Source organism: Tetrao urogallus (assembly GCF_951394365.1).
Source record: "Tetrao urogallus genome assembly, chromosome: 9".
Taxonomy (NCBI): Eukaryota; Metazoa; Chordata; class Aves; order Galliformes; family Phasianidae; genus Tetrao; species Tetrao urogallus.
Genome location: NC_136822.1, coordinates 14,306,457 through 14,320,965, shown reverse-complemented (window position 1 = coordinate 14,320,965; position 14,509 = coordinate 14,306,457). Strand labels below are relative to the sequence as shown.

The window sequence follows — 14,509 nt, the reverse complement described above, 5'->3', positions numbered from 1 at the left end:
TCTAGCTTACGATCTATCTCACTGCCATGCATCTCTGCAGAGATCTGCTGTAAGCAGAAAAGAAGAGGTTAACACCACCAGACTCATTGTGGACACCCCCAGAAACTGATGAAAGCCTGTTTACAAGATGAGGGTTAACCCATCCATAATTACTGGGAGAGATCAGGATCTCTCCCCAGCCTGTGTTTAACAGCCTTGCCCAATCTCTATGCCAGCCCTGCCCAACTCCCCACACCGACGGCACAAAACCAGGGACACGTGTCACTGCCCCCAGCTCGGCTGCTCTGCCGGCAGGTGGAACCCCTCCAGTCTATATAAAGCTTAGGGGTCCAGCACTTAAAACACGGGCAGCTCCTCTGGTTAAGCCAACACAGCTATCTTGCAATACATTGACAGCCATCCCAGCTCGACCACACACTGATACAACAGCACCCAGACTTGGAGTTCTGCTACGCGGGCTGTCACACCTCGTTCCCAGGCAGGGCCCAGCCCCGCAGTCAGGGGAAGATGCCGCCAGGATCTCCGTACGAGCTCACAGCCCTGTAGGTACGCCGTCACCCCAGGGCCGGGCGGCTGGCACAGAACACGGCTGCTGGGGGTGGTGCAGAGCAGCCGGGAGCACGAGGCCGTTCCGCCCCACTTCGCTTCCGACCCCGGCTTTGGCAGCACAGCCCGCCGGTGCGCTGCACATCACCCAAAGCGCATCCTCAGCTACGAGCTGAGCCACACGGCTCTTCTACAGCGTTTCAGAACGATCGCAGCCGGTTCCGTCCCAGCCCCCGCCCAACGGACATCCCCGACCCCGAGCCCTGCCCGCACCGCCCAGGCGCGTCCCCTCCCGGCCGCCCCCCTCAGCCCGGCCGCACGCACCTGGCCCGGCCCGCAGCCGCCGCCGCTCCCGCCGCCGCCCCGCCCCGCTCCCGCCAACGCCAACGGGGCGCCGGGCGGAGCCGCGCAAGGGACGGAGCGCAGGAAGGGACCGGGGCGGCCCGGGAAACCGCGCCCGCGATCTCCGTTCCGGCCTGCAACGTCCGCTCCGCGCTGAGGACAGGGATTGCTGTGGGGTTTGCACCCCGCCGGGCGGAAAGCGGCCCGAGCTGCTGCCGCAGACCTTCTGAGTGCTGCGAATGAACGGAGGAAGGAGTTGTGCAACGCCAGACGTGCGGAGCTACCCGGACAGCGGAGGAAACGCACGTGGCCGGGCCCTGGGCACGGCTCTTCGGCCAGACATTGCTGCATTGCTCAGCCCTTCTTCAAGGAGGGGTCACTGGAGCTGAATCGGCACAGATCTGTGCCTTTGTGTAACACCTTTGTCAAGCAGCTGTTAAAAACTTCCAAACACAGCAACCACCAGGGTTTGTAACTTGACAAGTCGAGAGGCACAGGGTATATCTGATCTGCTGGTAGATTTTTCTAGTAGATTGTCTCACTGCACGCTCCCAGCTTCACATGCTCACACTGAGTAGTGGTGACAACCACAACTGCTGACCACTTCCTGTTCCTTCATCAATGTAATCAAATGGAGCTGCTTTCAAACAAACCTACTGGAGAACCAGAGCCAGGATTGCAGACAGAAGAGCGATTCTGGAAGATGCATCATAATTTCTGATTTGATTGCTATGAGCTGCATTGACAGCATGATCTCCAGCAATAGCTGAGGGTGGAATTAGGGACTCATCTCACCCAACTTCAGCCCTGAAAAAGCCCAAAATATAGCTGAAATTCTTCAGCTCTGCTTTTCCTCAGTCAGCCCAGACAGAGAACTGGCACTGTGCAACTCATCCTGCCTTCTGAAGGGCATTTAAGATGCCTTTTGACAGCACCCACTCTCCCAGGAACCAGCCTGGTCCTCTGACTTCTGGGGACTCTTTCTGATTTCCAGCAGCCTTCCTTCCTGCTCCTGTCAAAGCTGGAATCCAAACATGCACTTCCTGAAACAGTTCCAGAAAGGCAAAGGTTGAAAAAACATTGCAGTATAGGGGCAACCAGCAATGAGTATCCCGTGTGACACAGCTGCCTGATTGCACTGAGCCAATCAGGAGTTACAGCTGGAAGAGTTCTGACGCTTTGTGAGGCGTGCAGGCTGCTGGCCTGACCCAGTGTCCTAAATACCTTGTCTCCCTATCAATTAATATCATTTCACATGACACATAGCTGGAATCATCAACGCAATTCTTAAAGAAATCCCAAGAACAAATCCACGTAGGCAGAATAAGAGGTCAGCTTTATGGATTAATTTACAGAGAATCCTCAGAAAATGTTTATCTGAGCAGCACAGACCAACAATCAAGGCTAGCACATTTTGTAGAGCAGAGAGGACAAGCAGTGGAAAAGGCCAAGGTAAACACATGGGAGAGAAAAAGTAAATATACAGATTTATTATGTTACATTTCTTGGAAATACTTCATTCTCGGAAAACTAACAAAGTAAAAGCAGTGGAACCCTCTTAAAACAGAAGTTGTGTCTGCCTTAAAAACAACAGCTCCTGGCAATACTCTTTTTAGGACAAAACCAGCACGCTATATAAAAAACAAACAGCAGTTTACATAAAGGACATAATGACACACTCAAAGCTATACTGACATCAACGAGGGAGGAGGGATGCTGTAGTTCAACACGTGTAGGATGTGCTTTGTAGAGCTGCATTGCTCTACAAGTATTAAAGGAAGCACACTGTGTTTGTGTATGTTATGGTAACAAAAATGCCCTCAAGTATTCTCCCCCACCTCTGTCCTTTTGTGCAGTTATCTTCAATAGTAGAAGCAGCCAAATGCAGCTACCACACAAAAGAGGCTGTCCTGAAGAAAACAGAGAAAGGCTCCATATTAGCAAAGGCAAAATCTTTGTTAGCCCAACCGTAAAGGCTGACCTGAGGGAACACTTAGACCAGAGCACTAAAAATACTCATAACCCAGCACTTTAAGTACTTAAAAAGAAAAACAAGTTATTATTCAGCTCAGTTGTGATGTGTCTGAAAACCAGAAGCACCTCACTTGATTACAATCACCAAAAGAGAAAGTCCTCACCAAAGAGCAATCCATGCTCCTGCCTGTATTCTGTAGCTTATAATGAGGACATTCTCCCTGAAATCCTCGCAGCCCCATGTCTTTGAGCGCTGTCTAGAATCTTACAGCAGAGTTGGAAGCATTCCATAGCAGATTTAACATGGGAAGCACTCAGTAGCAGGACAGTACAGGACGTTTTAAGGTAAAGTCTTGACTTCTCCTCAGTCCTGCTCTGCAGCCTTACTTCTGGAGAGCAGTTCAGCAAAGCAAATCAGAAAATATCTCACGTGCTTTTTCTACTCCACTTGTCAGATGGTGTAACTTAAGTGGCTTTTGTAGACCACTGTATGATCAAGTTTTATCATTTTGGATATTACACCTGCTTCACAGATTTCACATTTTGTTTCAATAGTTTTGATTCCTTCCAAAAAAAAAAAAAAACCCAACAAAAACAAATCAACCAAACTAAAAAAAAACAAAACCAGTGGCTGCTTTTATCTGTGCTACATGAAACAACAGCTTTATACTTCCCATTATAAAAGTCAATGCTTACATTCATGAAAACATCATGAGCATAGCTGTCAGTGTCAGCATCCCAGAAACATCGTGCAGCCATGCTAGACAAAGGAGAAAAAGGAAAGCCATTAACTACAATGTCAGGTGTAAGGATCAAAGTGATCTCAGGCACTTTAATTGAAAAGCTAAATTGAGCTTCCTTTAAAGATAAGGGAAACTGGAAGCATTCTGCTGAATCCTGAGCCTAGATTGCCATTGCTGGGTTCCTGTTATATGCTGTAACTGCCTCAGCATGTTGCTTATGCTGCAGCCTCAAACTCATCACCTATCAATCCTGCTCCACTGTGGAACAGCACTTGCAGCTTCATTGCTTTGGTGCTTAAGAACCTTTTGACTTCAGGTCAACATAACAGCGGCTAAATTAGCTTGCTTGTTCTTTTCCTTCACCTCTGGCACCCTTGTGTTGCATACAACCAATTTATTTATAGGGAGCTATCACATTTCTTGGCAGCCTTCACATTACTAAAATAGGAGCTAAGCACTTCTAGCCCTTTCACATCTATGCTCTCTGGTCCCTGAAAATCCTAGTGTTTTTTTTTTTTTTTTTAAAAAAAAACTCCTGTCTTACCTTGAAGGCAAATGACCAGATTGTCATGGGATATTCCAGACCAGACCTCACTGCTGCCTCCTCTCATGTCACTGATCCTGTCTTTTCCTTCCTTCAAACACCCAGCTCCCTACCTGCTCCAGCCAGTCTCAGCCAATGGGATTGCTGTTTGCTTCATTTATTTTCTGCTGGAGAACTAGGCACAAGAATAAAGAGAAACCCTGCACATAAGGCACCGAAACAACGTCTGCTGTTTCCTTTTGTCTTTTTACCCAGTGGCGACAGAAAGCTACACCCCACTGCAGCAGGAATGAGGAGTTTGTTCATCAGGTTGCAGGCACCTGGAGTGAGATCTAGGCTAGATTCCTATGACAGCATTACACTGAGGACTACAGAAATTTAAACTTCTGAAAAATACTTGTTTGGCTTTAGACACAAGTGAATTACCATGGATCTTGTGCATCAGCAGGGCCCTAAGAATAGACTGGATGTATGCTTCAGTTTATTGTGAATACAGTGTGAAATGCCTTTATGCAACACACCTCACAAATGCTCTTCGACATCTGACTTGTAGTCATTTAATCAGCCACAGCCCAAGCCATCACTTGCTGCTTAGGAGAAAATACTTTGCCTATTAGCACCTGCAGAAACTTTGCATCTAGAAAAATTGGAAGCAGCCCCCAAAGGAGAAGGGAAAAACAAAACCCACAGAACAAAAACAACTGAAAATTACAGAAATACAATTAGAAAATCCCAAACTTACTTCACTCCTTCTCCTCTCTGCTCTCCAATCACAACCTGCACCACCATTTTGTACCTCTCAAATCCCTCCTCTGAAAAAAAAAAAGAAAAAAAAAAAAAAAGGAGAGCAACTTCAAAGGCCATACTTATTTAAAATGAACTCTAAATAGGACAGAAAGATTTTTAATTACAAAGCTCTGTCCTGTACAACTTAAAAAAGAAACACGTGCAATTGATAGAATGGACAGATTGCCTCATAGCTTCACTTTCCTCAGTACAGAGTACCACAGTCTTATTGTCCTTGGAGGGCAAGTGGAGCATTTGGTGTCTGTCCAAGTACACATCCATGGCATTTTAGTTCTACAGCTTTCAAGAACTGAACACCTGGAGAGAATGTAAGCAAGGCCATGGGTGGGCAAAATCCAATTTAAGAAAACTGGCTTATTTTAAAGCTGTTCTGATGCCAAGTTATTTTAGAGATTTTCTATCACATAGGGGCTTCCTTTACTTCCAAGTTGGGACAAAAGGCCATCTAAAAGCACAGGCAGATCTATGCTGTGTCTCTGCAAAAATATGCAAAGAAATCCTTTCACAACAGTAAAGAAATACCTTTGAGGGCCAGATCAAGTGAGGCCACAATGATGTTCCAGAATTCAAACCAGAAAAACACATTTTAAATAAAATATTTATCTTAATGCCTTTGTCTTCAATACAGCAGTATCCTGGGAAGACTCTGGCACACTATTTCTGCAGAACGATTGAATATTGCATGCTGAGCCTGTTAACATCCACCATGTCAATGCTTATCAGAGATGTCAGCTGATACACCAGCCACACTGGGCCAGTCCTGCTTCAGGCTACCACTGGCGTGCTTCCAGATTGCTCAAGCCCAGCCCTGTGCATATCAGCTTGACATCAACACATGCTGGGACCATGGCTGCTGCTGTTAAAGCAGACACACAACTCTGGGAGAAGCACAAACCCACAGCTTCTGCTGAGACCGTTATGGAGAATCAGTCCAGCAGATGGAGCACCAGCCTCATCCCCAGGACAGAGAGGGATTAAAAAAAAAACAGTGACGCCGTGCCACCTCAAGCGCTCAGTCCTGGAACGCTTACAAGAAACACCTGCTGGATCCTGAAGTTGGTTCTTATGCTTAGAAACACTGGAAGGGATCCTGCAAACCACCTCCCCCTCCTCTTAGTGCTGTAAGGCCACGCTCACACCCTGCCTGGGCAGACTGAGCTCGCAAACATCTCCCCCTTCAGCACTACTGCTGGGCCCTGCCCTCACCTCCCCGCTCTTCCAAAGGGAACAGCACAGGCAGAAAAGAACCTGCTTTCCCAGCAGACCTCCTCACCTTTCAGCCTATCTTTGATTATCTCCGATAAAGACTTTGTGAGCTGTGGGATTTCCTCAGGGTCGTACTGCACGTCGGCCAGCTTCTCCTTCAGCACGGCACGGATGCATTCCTTCACCGCGGACGCCTTAAATCTGCCAAGGAGACCAGCGACAAGAGGCGCAGGAAGGTTACTCTCAGCACACGCACAGAGCTGTCCCGGCCCCCCGCCCGACCCCCAGGGCCCTCCTGCCCGCCTCACCGCCGCTGCAGGCCGGGCCGCAGGCAGTACGCGCTCCCATTGCCGCTCTCCGAGCCCAGCTCGCCCATGACGCGGCCCCGCCACCGGTTACCCGGCAACCGCCGCTACTTCCGCCTCGGCACGGCGCGCCGCGTGATGCAGCCTGTGACGTCACCACGCCCCGCCCCGCTTTCGCTCGGCGCGCCGCACGTGGTCGCGGTTGGAGCGAGCGGGGGGCGCCGCTCCTCTGATGGCGGGAGATGGGGGCGCTCTGCCCGCTGCAGCCCCGCCCGCTCGCACGCGGGGAGCGCATCCTCGTCCTGACCCACACGTAGGCTTTAGGGACCCACGCCCCGTCGAACTGTTGTTTTTGCAGATCGATTTTCCTATCGCTGCCCCGGTGCTGCCTAGGCCAGGCCGCGTCCCAGGGCAGAACGGTGCGCACAGCTTACGGCAGCACCTTCTGAGAAGCTGACATCCTGCTTCCTCTGCCCTTCATCTCAGTGCATTAATCTCTCCGATCAAGTTTCCTTTGCCTAGCTGCGGATGACACCGCTCACAAAGCACCTGGGCTGGAATGGAAACTGCGCGCCAGCGCAGCGGGGTGGGGCTCGGGGCAGGAAGCCACCCCCGTTCCCCAAAATGAGCGTCCCCCCCAGCCGGGGACACGATCCTTCTCCCTAAAACTCCTGCCTCAGGCGCTGTGGGTTGGCTCCGGCAGCATCCCTCGCTGCGATGATCCATTTGAGCCCCCCCATTCTTGGCACGCACCCTCAGCACCGCTACCCTCCGCCCTGCACGCTCCGGGCCCCTCGGTGCCGCTCTCCTCTCAGCCCGCGTGGGTTGGAGCTCTGCGCTTCGCCGCGGGGCCACGCGCAGCGCATGCAAATCTCCCGCGCGGGCCCGTCCTAATTTCCGAGAAGTATCTGCGAGGCAGCGAACGCCGGCTCTGTTTATTTGCAAACAAAGTTAACCATTTCCTGCCCCTGCCCGGCTGCTGCTGCCTGCTTCAGACCCACATTAAAAAAGCGTGTGGGGGCATCGCATCAAGCCTGCAGACTTCTCTTCGTGTATCTTTTCATGGTTGTTTGCGTTCCCCATTCATTTGGGAAGTTTTGTTTTTCCCCTCACTTTGCGGCGTTCAGGTCAGGACTGCATCCCAGCTGGCTGCTCGTTGCTTTCTTCTTCCCCTTGCACAATTTCAGTGCTCCTGAATCCTCTCCAGGTGGTCCCAAGCTGTGTTGGGAGCAACCCAAGGCCTGGGCTGCTTGGGGTGCTGCTTGTATTGGCGCAGGGAAGGATGTAGGAGAAGGGGGACTTCCCCATCCTCCATCCTGGTTTAGAGATGGACAATTTACTTTTTAAAGGATCAAAGGATCTTTTTTTGGCCTGGATGCTGATTTTCATTCTCTGGCATCTGGCTGCCCATATCTGTCTGCCCTGCCTTTGTCCCATCCTTGCTTCACCCTAGTTTCCCACCGCGTGATACCACATGTTACAGCATTGCTCTGGGGCACAGTTCTCACTGCCCATTCCTTGCAATGATCCTCTCTGCCTTGTTCCAGGTGGCTTTACTCCCCGCATTTATCCCTCTTTGTTTCACTGAGCAGCAACCCCGTAACACTTCACTTTGAGCGTGTGTTGGAAAGTGTGAGCAACCACACGATGATTTTGATAAGAGCACAGGGGCATGAGGCAGTTTTTCCTGCTAATCCTTCCCTCAGCAAGCTGCAGCCTCAACTGTCAACATCTTCCACCACCTGCACCTGGACTGCAAAGACTTCAAGAAGCTTTTGGGGTCTCCGAAGGGTCCAGTGATGTGGCTGACTGGAGCTACCAGCCCCAGGATCAGCCCTGTACCCCCTCCCTGGCCACCCCCCACCCACTGCCCGGGCTGAAAGTGAGGTGTGGGTGAGCCCCGACTTCACTACTCACTCCTGAAAGCCTGGAAAATGATTAAAGCATTGTAAGAATAGCATCATTTGCCCCAGTTATTAATTTTCCCCTGACACTTTCCAAAATTGCAACGGTGGTGTGCAGGAGATGCAGGAAGAGCAAACAAATGGTGCGGTTTCATCACCCGTTATTTGCTACATGAATATTAGTCACAGGCGAGCGGGAAGCATTGTTGACAGAGAAATTAAAGAAATCTGCAGCAAATGTCGCCCCAATAGCAGTACCCCAACCCTAGGCACCTGCCCCTGCTCTCTGCTGTTAGTTACTTCATTAGATACAGGCCTGGGGGAAAGCCTCTTCCTTTTCTTTCTCCTTCTTTCCCCACCTCTTTTTTCTTTTCTCCTCATCTTTTTCTCCATCTCTTCTCCTTTTCTCCTCATTGTCTTTTTCCATATCTCCTTTTCTTCTCTTCCTTGTATTTCTTTTGTTTTCCTTTTTCTCTTTTCTCTTTCTCCTCCTCATCCTCACCATTCTTTTCTCCATCTCCTTCTTTCCTCCTTCTCTCCTCCCCATCTTTTTTTCATCTCTTTTTCTTCTTGCTCTTTTCTCCCCTCCTCCTCTTTCCCCTCTCCCCATCCCTTCCCACTGGGAGCAGCCAGGCGATGGCAACTCCTGGCTTCTCAGTGCCACGTGCCACCCTACACCCCACCAGCACCCAGTAGGAGCCTTAGACACCCCTTCCACTTATGGACCAACCTTGGGGCCAAGGACGTGTGCCATCTCTCCTTGAAGAAGCAGACAGGGAGGGGCAGGGCCAGGCCATGGCTCAGCTGTTCCCTACCCATGGGGAGGAAGCTGGGGGCGGGAGGCAGCCCGGGTTTCCCTGTGATGCTGAGACAGTCACATTTCATTTCCACCCAACCACCACTATGGGGAAGGCAGCACCGAGCGGCACAGGGCACAGGCGCACAGCAGGGCAGGGAACTCGCTGCCCCGCCATGGCTCAGGGCACCTCGGGGATGATGTGGGACAGCACGGAGGGAGCCCTGGTTGTCCTCTGTGTCCTGCTGCTGTGCTGCAGCCCTCCGCTGGCTGGCTGCCACCAGGGTAGGTGGAAAACTCAACGGTCTGGGGTGCGCTTGGGGAATGGGGTTAAAGGATGGAGAAAAGGGCTGGATCCCGAGGTCGCAGTGCTTGAGCTGTGCTGTGAGTTGGGCTTGGTGCTGAGCTTCTGGGTTTGTTGGGTGCTGGCATTTTCTACTCTGGTTTTCACCCCTTGGGCTTCTCCTCCGGAGTGGGCTCAACCCTCTCCAAGCCTGTGGCTTTGCTCAGGGTGACATTTTGGGAGAGAAGGGGAATGGAGGGCGACTGGGTGACTCTGGACAGGGTGAGGAGGACCTCATTTTGGTGGTGTTGGCTGTGTTCTGTACCGATGGAAGCCCGTCACTGTCCCTCTGCAGGCATTGTGCTGGGGTCGAATATGTAAGGCCAGTTTCTGCTTAGGCTGTCCTCTGAGCAGTTCATTCATTGCCAACAGCAGCACTCAGTAGGAAGCAGAGCCCTGAGCCTGCTGAATGTTTCCTGTTAAATGCAAGAAAGAACGCTGCAAACACTGAAACTCAGTGGCACCGTCACAGCAAAGGGGAGCCAGGAAAGTTCCCTCCCTATGTCCTTCTGTTTGGATCCACCTAATTGAGGAGCGTTTCTGATTTGGAGGGACTGCTTCTATGGCATTTGGCTGATGCCGAAGGGACCATGAGGTCTTTCTGATCCGCGCCCAGCAGCTAGCAGTACTGGTGGTTTCTTCTGAAAAGGAAGATGAATTTCTTCTCAGCTGGGATTTTTCCAGGTGCTGGTGGTTTGGGCCATCTGCTTGGTCAGACGACCTACATGACAAATGCTTCTTCCTTCTTTTTATTGCTCTCATCCAAAAATAATGCAGCAACTGCTTCTTCCTGCTGAGTTGGTTTCTCTGTACTGGGATGTTGCCTGCTCTAGTGGCTCCAGCAGCCAAAGCAAGGCCCCCAAAGGCTCTTTTCCATAGTGCAGGTGCTCCTGTGGGTTAACTGTAGGTAGCCAAGAACAGTTTCCTCCACTGAGAGTGATGCAGGATCAGAGCTGGGCTTGTGAGCAGATTTTTGTAAAACCCCTCATGGGCCTTCAGGAGCTAACAGTAAAGCAGCTGAGAAGCATGTGGAGCTGCTGGCAGAGCAGGCAGAAACACAACAGGCACAGAGGCACAGCTATTCTTAAAGCCTGTCGCTGCCCAGGTGCTTGCTGTAACTGTGCATCTCCTTCTGCCTTCTCTCCCCAACAGTGACCCTCTTCCCAGCCATGTTAACTCGTCCTGTGGGCAGCTCAGCCACTTTCATCTGCAACATCTCCATGGAGAACTCCAGCTTGGAGTTCAACCTCAACTGGTACCAGAAGACCAACAACAGCAGTCCCCAAAAAATTGCCGGGATCATCCGAAACATCCCCCAGAAAAAGATGGAGAAGTATCAGCTCTTCAATGACACTCCTGTATTCAAGATGGAGATCCTGAATCTCCATCAGAATGACTCAGGCTTCTACTACTGCGGACTGATCACCTTCTCCCGCTCTGACAAAGTGGTGGAGAGCAACCATTCCCAGCTGGTAGTGACAGGTCAGCCTGGGCTGTTGGTGTCTCCCTGTGGCACTGCCCCAAAGGGGGACATTGGGTTGTCTGGGGAAGGGATGAGGAGTGCCTGACTTTTCTTTGGGCAAACCCATGCAAGGGACAGGATGAGCAGGGGGCTTTGCATGTGTTGGTTTTGGAGGAATGCCCTCCCTCTGCCCTACTCCCTGACCCATGGGTGTGCTAATGGCCTTCCCTTTAAATAAAAAAAAGACACTGCAAAAATTAGTCTTCTTTCACAACTATTAGAATCATAAAGCTTGGAAAAGACCACTAAGATCATCCGGTCCAACTGCCAACCCCTCCCCAATATGCCTACTAAACCATGTCCCTCAGTGCCACATCTCCGTGGTTCTTTAACACCTCCAGGGATGGTGACTCCACCAGCTCCTTGGGCAGCATGTGCCAGTGCCTCACCACACTTTAGCAGAAGAAATTTTTCGTAATACACAGCCTGAATATTACATCTTTTTCCTAATATCTAGTAAGCCCAATTGAGGACCCCTGAGGAGATGGCAGGGCTGTGGCAGCTAGCCTGGGATGGAGCCTTTTCTGAGGATGTCCTTCACTCTCCCATTGCCACTCAGAGGCCCAGTGCTCCTGACCTGCTGACTTTTTGCACGCTTCTTGCAGAAGCCTCTGAGAAGCCAAACACAACTGAGAAACCCAGTGAGGAGGAAAGCAGCCCCCCAGACCACATCAAGGCCGTGCTGCTGGGCACCTTGCTGCTGGCTGGTGTGATTGTGCTGCTGCTCTTTGGCTACATCATCATCAACAACCGGAGAGCAGGTGGGTTGTGCTAAGGGGACTAGGGGTGCACCAGGGGATGATGTTTCTTCTGCAAACATGGCTGGGACCCAGGGACAGCTGGATGGCTGGGGTGCATGGGATGGTTTGCTGTACCCAAGCTCAAGAGGTTTGTCCCTGGGGATGATGAGGGATAAGGTTGCTTGGGCCCTCTTGGTAGTGGTTTCTAAGGATATAAGGGTAGTGTCGAGCCCTCAGGGTCAGCACCAGGTACTCACACTGCCTCGGTGCACAAGCATCTTCTAACCAACTGTGTTACGTTGCAGATGTGCGGAAATCATCAAGTGGAAACACTCTGGCGGTGAGTTCTCCACCTCCAGCTCCCTGCCTTGCTGCCTCCCTGCCTTTATCAGGGCTTTGTGGGCCTCTCGCTTCCCCTATCTCCCCTGATGCTGCTCAATCTCTCCTGCACTTCAATCACCACTGCTCTGCACCTGCAGCACAGCCCCATCACAAAATCAAAGAACTGCCTGTGGCAGGACAGGACCTCTCTAGTTCAACCCTTGCTCCAAGCGGGGTTCTATTTGTTGGTGGATTGTGTCGTTGTAGAAAACAGGAGAAGATTCCCTCTGTGCTCCCGTATATTCAGCTAGAATTTCTCTTGCTGCCTTATCCCCTTTCTTCCTTTTGCTGGATGCTGCATAGAGGGGTGCTTTCTCTCCAGCCCTTTTAGGTAGCTGACGACAGCAAGCTGGTCCCCTTGGCTCTCCCCTCTCTGGAATGAGCAGTCCCAAGCTCATCCTGAGCCACTGGTATACAATGGAGAGGTGGGAAATGGGTCCTTGAAATGCCTGTGGGCGACTCTAAGGCTCACAGTCTGATTTTCCCACGCAAATGCTGTCCTTTGCATTGCTCTCCCTCTCCTGAAACACTGGTTTTGGCCATCGCTGTACATGGGGTCTCATGCTGAGGATGAATGGTGCTGCTGGATGGCGGATGAATTGCCTTGATGGGGTGTCCTTAATCTGCAGGAGGAGGTGAAGCCACCTGTGGTGTCTGTGTCCACTGTGGACTATGGGGTGCTGGAGTTCCAGAAGGACCCACGCAGCCAGGTGCCCCCCGAGACCTTCCCAGCCGAGCAGACTGAGTATGCCACTATTGTCTTCCCTGAGGAGAAACCCGTCACACCAGAGCGAGGAAAGAGGCACAAGGATGAGAGGACGTGGCAGCTGCCCTCACAGCCCTGCTGAGGGCCATCTATGTGCAAGGACTGGAGTGACGGAGCGAATATGAGCTTCAGTGCTGGAACTTGTGTTGGACAGTGCTGGCTGTGCTGGTGACATGGAACGAGCACCAAGGAACAAGAACTTGTCCCTGCTGGATCCTGGTGCTCTGCTTTGGGCATCTGCTCAGTTTTTACCTTCACTTGGGGTTTCTGCATTGGCCGTGCCACATCTAATGCTGCTGGCAAAGCATGGCTTTGGGAGAGAGCCCCAGGGTGAGGATAGATGTGGTGCTGGAGAATGCCCACACACTGAGGTCTTGTCCCAGCACAGGGCCTCCTGCATGCACTGCTATTTAATGGACTGCTGGGAAGCAGAAAGTTTCTTTCCTTTCTTCATCAGGCACTTTTCTTCTCTTCTCTTCTGTGGGGATGAAGGACACTGCTGGGCATCCTTGGAAACCCTGGGATGGGGATGCTGTGCCTGGGAGGAGCCAGATCCGGCCATGGGGATGAATAAAGGGTTTGACACCAAGGCTGTTTGTTGACTGCTGATGGCACGTGCGTGGGCAGGCAAATAACGGCTCCTGGCAGCTGGTAGTGTGGGTGTCTGTTGTGGTTCCAGGGCCTTGCTGCTTGATAAGCGAGCTGCTCTTCCACAGAGCTGCTCTTAATAACTCAGAAATCATACTGCTCCGCAGACCCAGCTACAATGCAGCCCCCCTTTGCTGGTCTCATCAGGGCATGCTGTCTGCTCAGCTGGGGACAAGTGGCTCCGAGGTGCTGGCTGCAGCCATGCAGCAGTGCTTGTGCCCCAGCTGTGAAGCTGCCTGGCTCTGAACTTACTTTTCTCCTCTTGAAAGCAAATGCCAGGGATGTGCAGCCCAATATACAGCATACGGAAACTGAAAGAGAAAGCAGCAATGATTGCTAAAGGCTGGAGAAACTCTAATAAAGAGCAGGCTTGGAGGCAGCAGAGTCCTGGTGGGAGACCACGAAACCCTGCGGAAGCAAAGTCATCATTTGCATCTCACACCTCAGTGGCACTGTCAGCAGCTTTCTGTTTCTGTTGCACCAAACAACTCACATAGCCTTGAGAGGGGCTGCTCAGGCACAGGGGGGAGGGTGCAGGCACTATGATCAATGCCTTGTTAGAGCTGTGATGTCCATCAGAAGCATCCAGAGCAGATCACATCAGGCAAACACCCATCCAGGAAGGCTTCTATCCCTTCTTAGGGCAGGATGGTGGAGCTGGTAGCCATACTTATTCTCCCCTAGGCTCCACAGGGCAGTGTGCAGCTCACACCACACTTACTCACGCTGACATGCAGCTCAGCTTCTATGGGCTCGTTGCAAGGAGCAGCATCATGCCATGACTCCAGCAGCATGATGGTTGGGAAAGGAGTCAGCCACAGCAAGCAAGAAGCAGGAGTTCAGTCAGCAGTTTTGGTTCTGCCTTTCCTGTAAGATACAGTGCAAGCAGGAGGGTGAGACTGCTTCATTTTGTCCTCCTGCCTTCTGGGGCAGTGGGTGTGT

The 14,509-nt window shown here is 51.6% G+C and overlaps 2 protein-coding genes across 2 annotated transcripts; one reads left to right on the top strand and one right to left on the bottom strand.

Moving 5' to 3' along the window:
• Positions 1-2,750: 2,750 nt before the first annotated feature.
• Positions 2,751-6,538, bottom strand: DYNLT2B (dynein light chain Tctex-type 2B; the record flags this gene model as incomplete). Its single annotated transcript, XM_079539854.1, has 5 exons — positions 2,751-2,798; positions 3,559-3,622; positions 4,892-4,961; positions 6,230-6,363; positions 6,471-6,538. 5 exons carry the CDS (start codon positions 6,536-6,538, stop codon positions 2,751-2,753), a joined length of 384 nt encoding a protein of 127 aa, XP_079395980.1.
• A 2,805-nt stretch (positions 6,539-9,343) lies between these two features.
• PDCD1 (programmed cell death 1) lies at positions 9,344-13,001 on the top strand (the record flags this gene model as incomplete). Its single annotated transcript, XM_079539691.1, has 5 exons — positions 9,344-9,452; positions 10,663-10,992; positions 11,638-11,793; positions 12,078-12,112; positions 12,786-13,001. 5 exons carry the CDS (start codon positions 9,344-9,346, stop codon positions 12,999-13,001), a joined length of 846 nt encoding a protein of 281 aa, XP_079395817.1.
• Between the last annotated feature and the right edge of the window lie 1,508 nt (positions 13,002-14,509).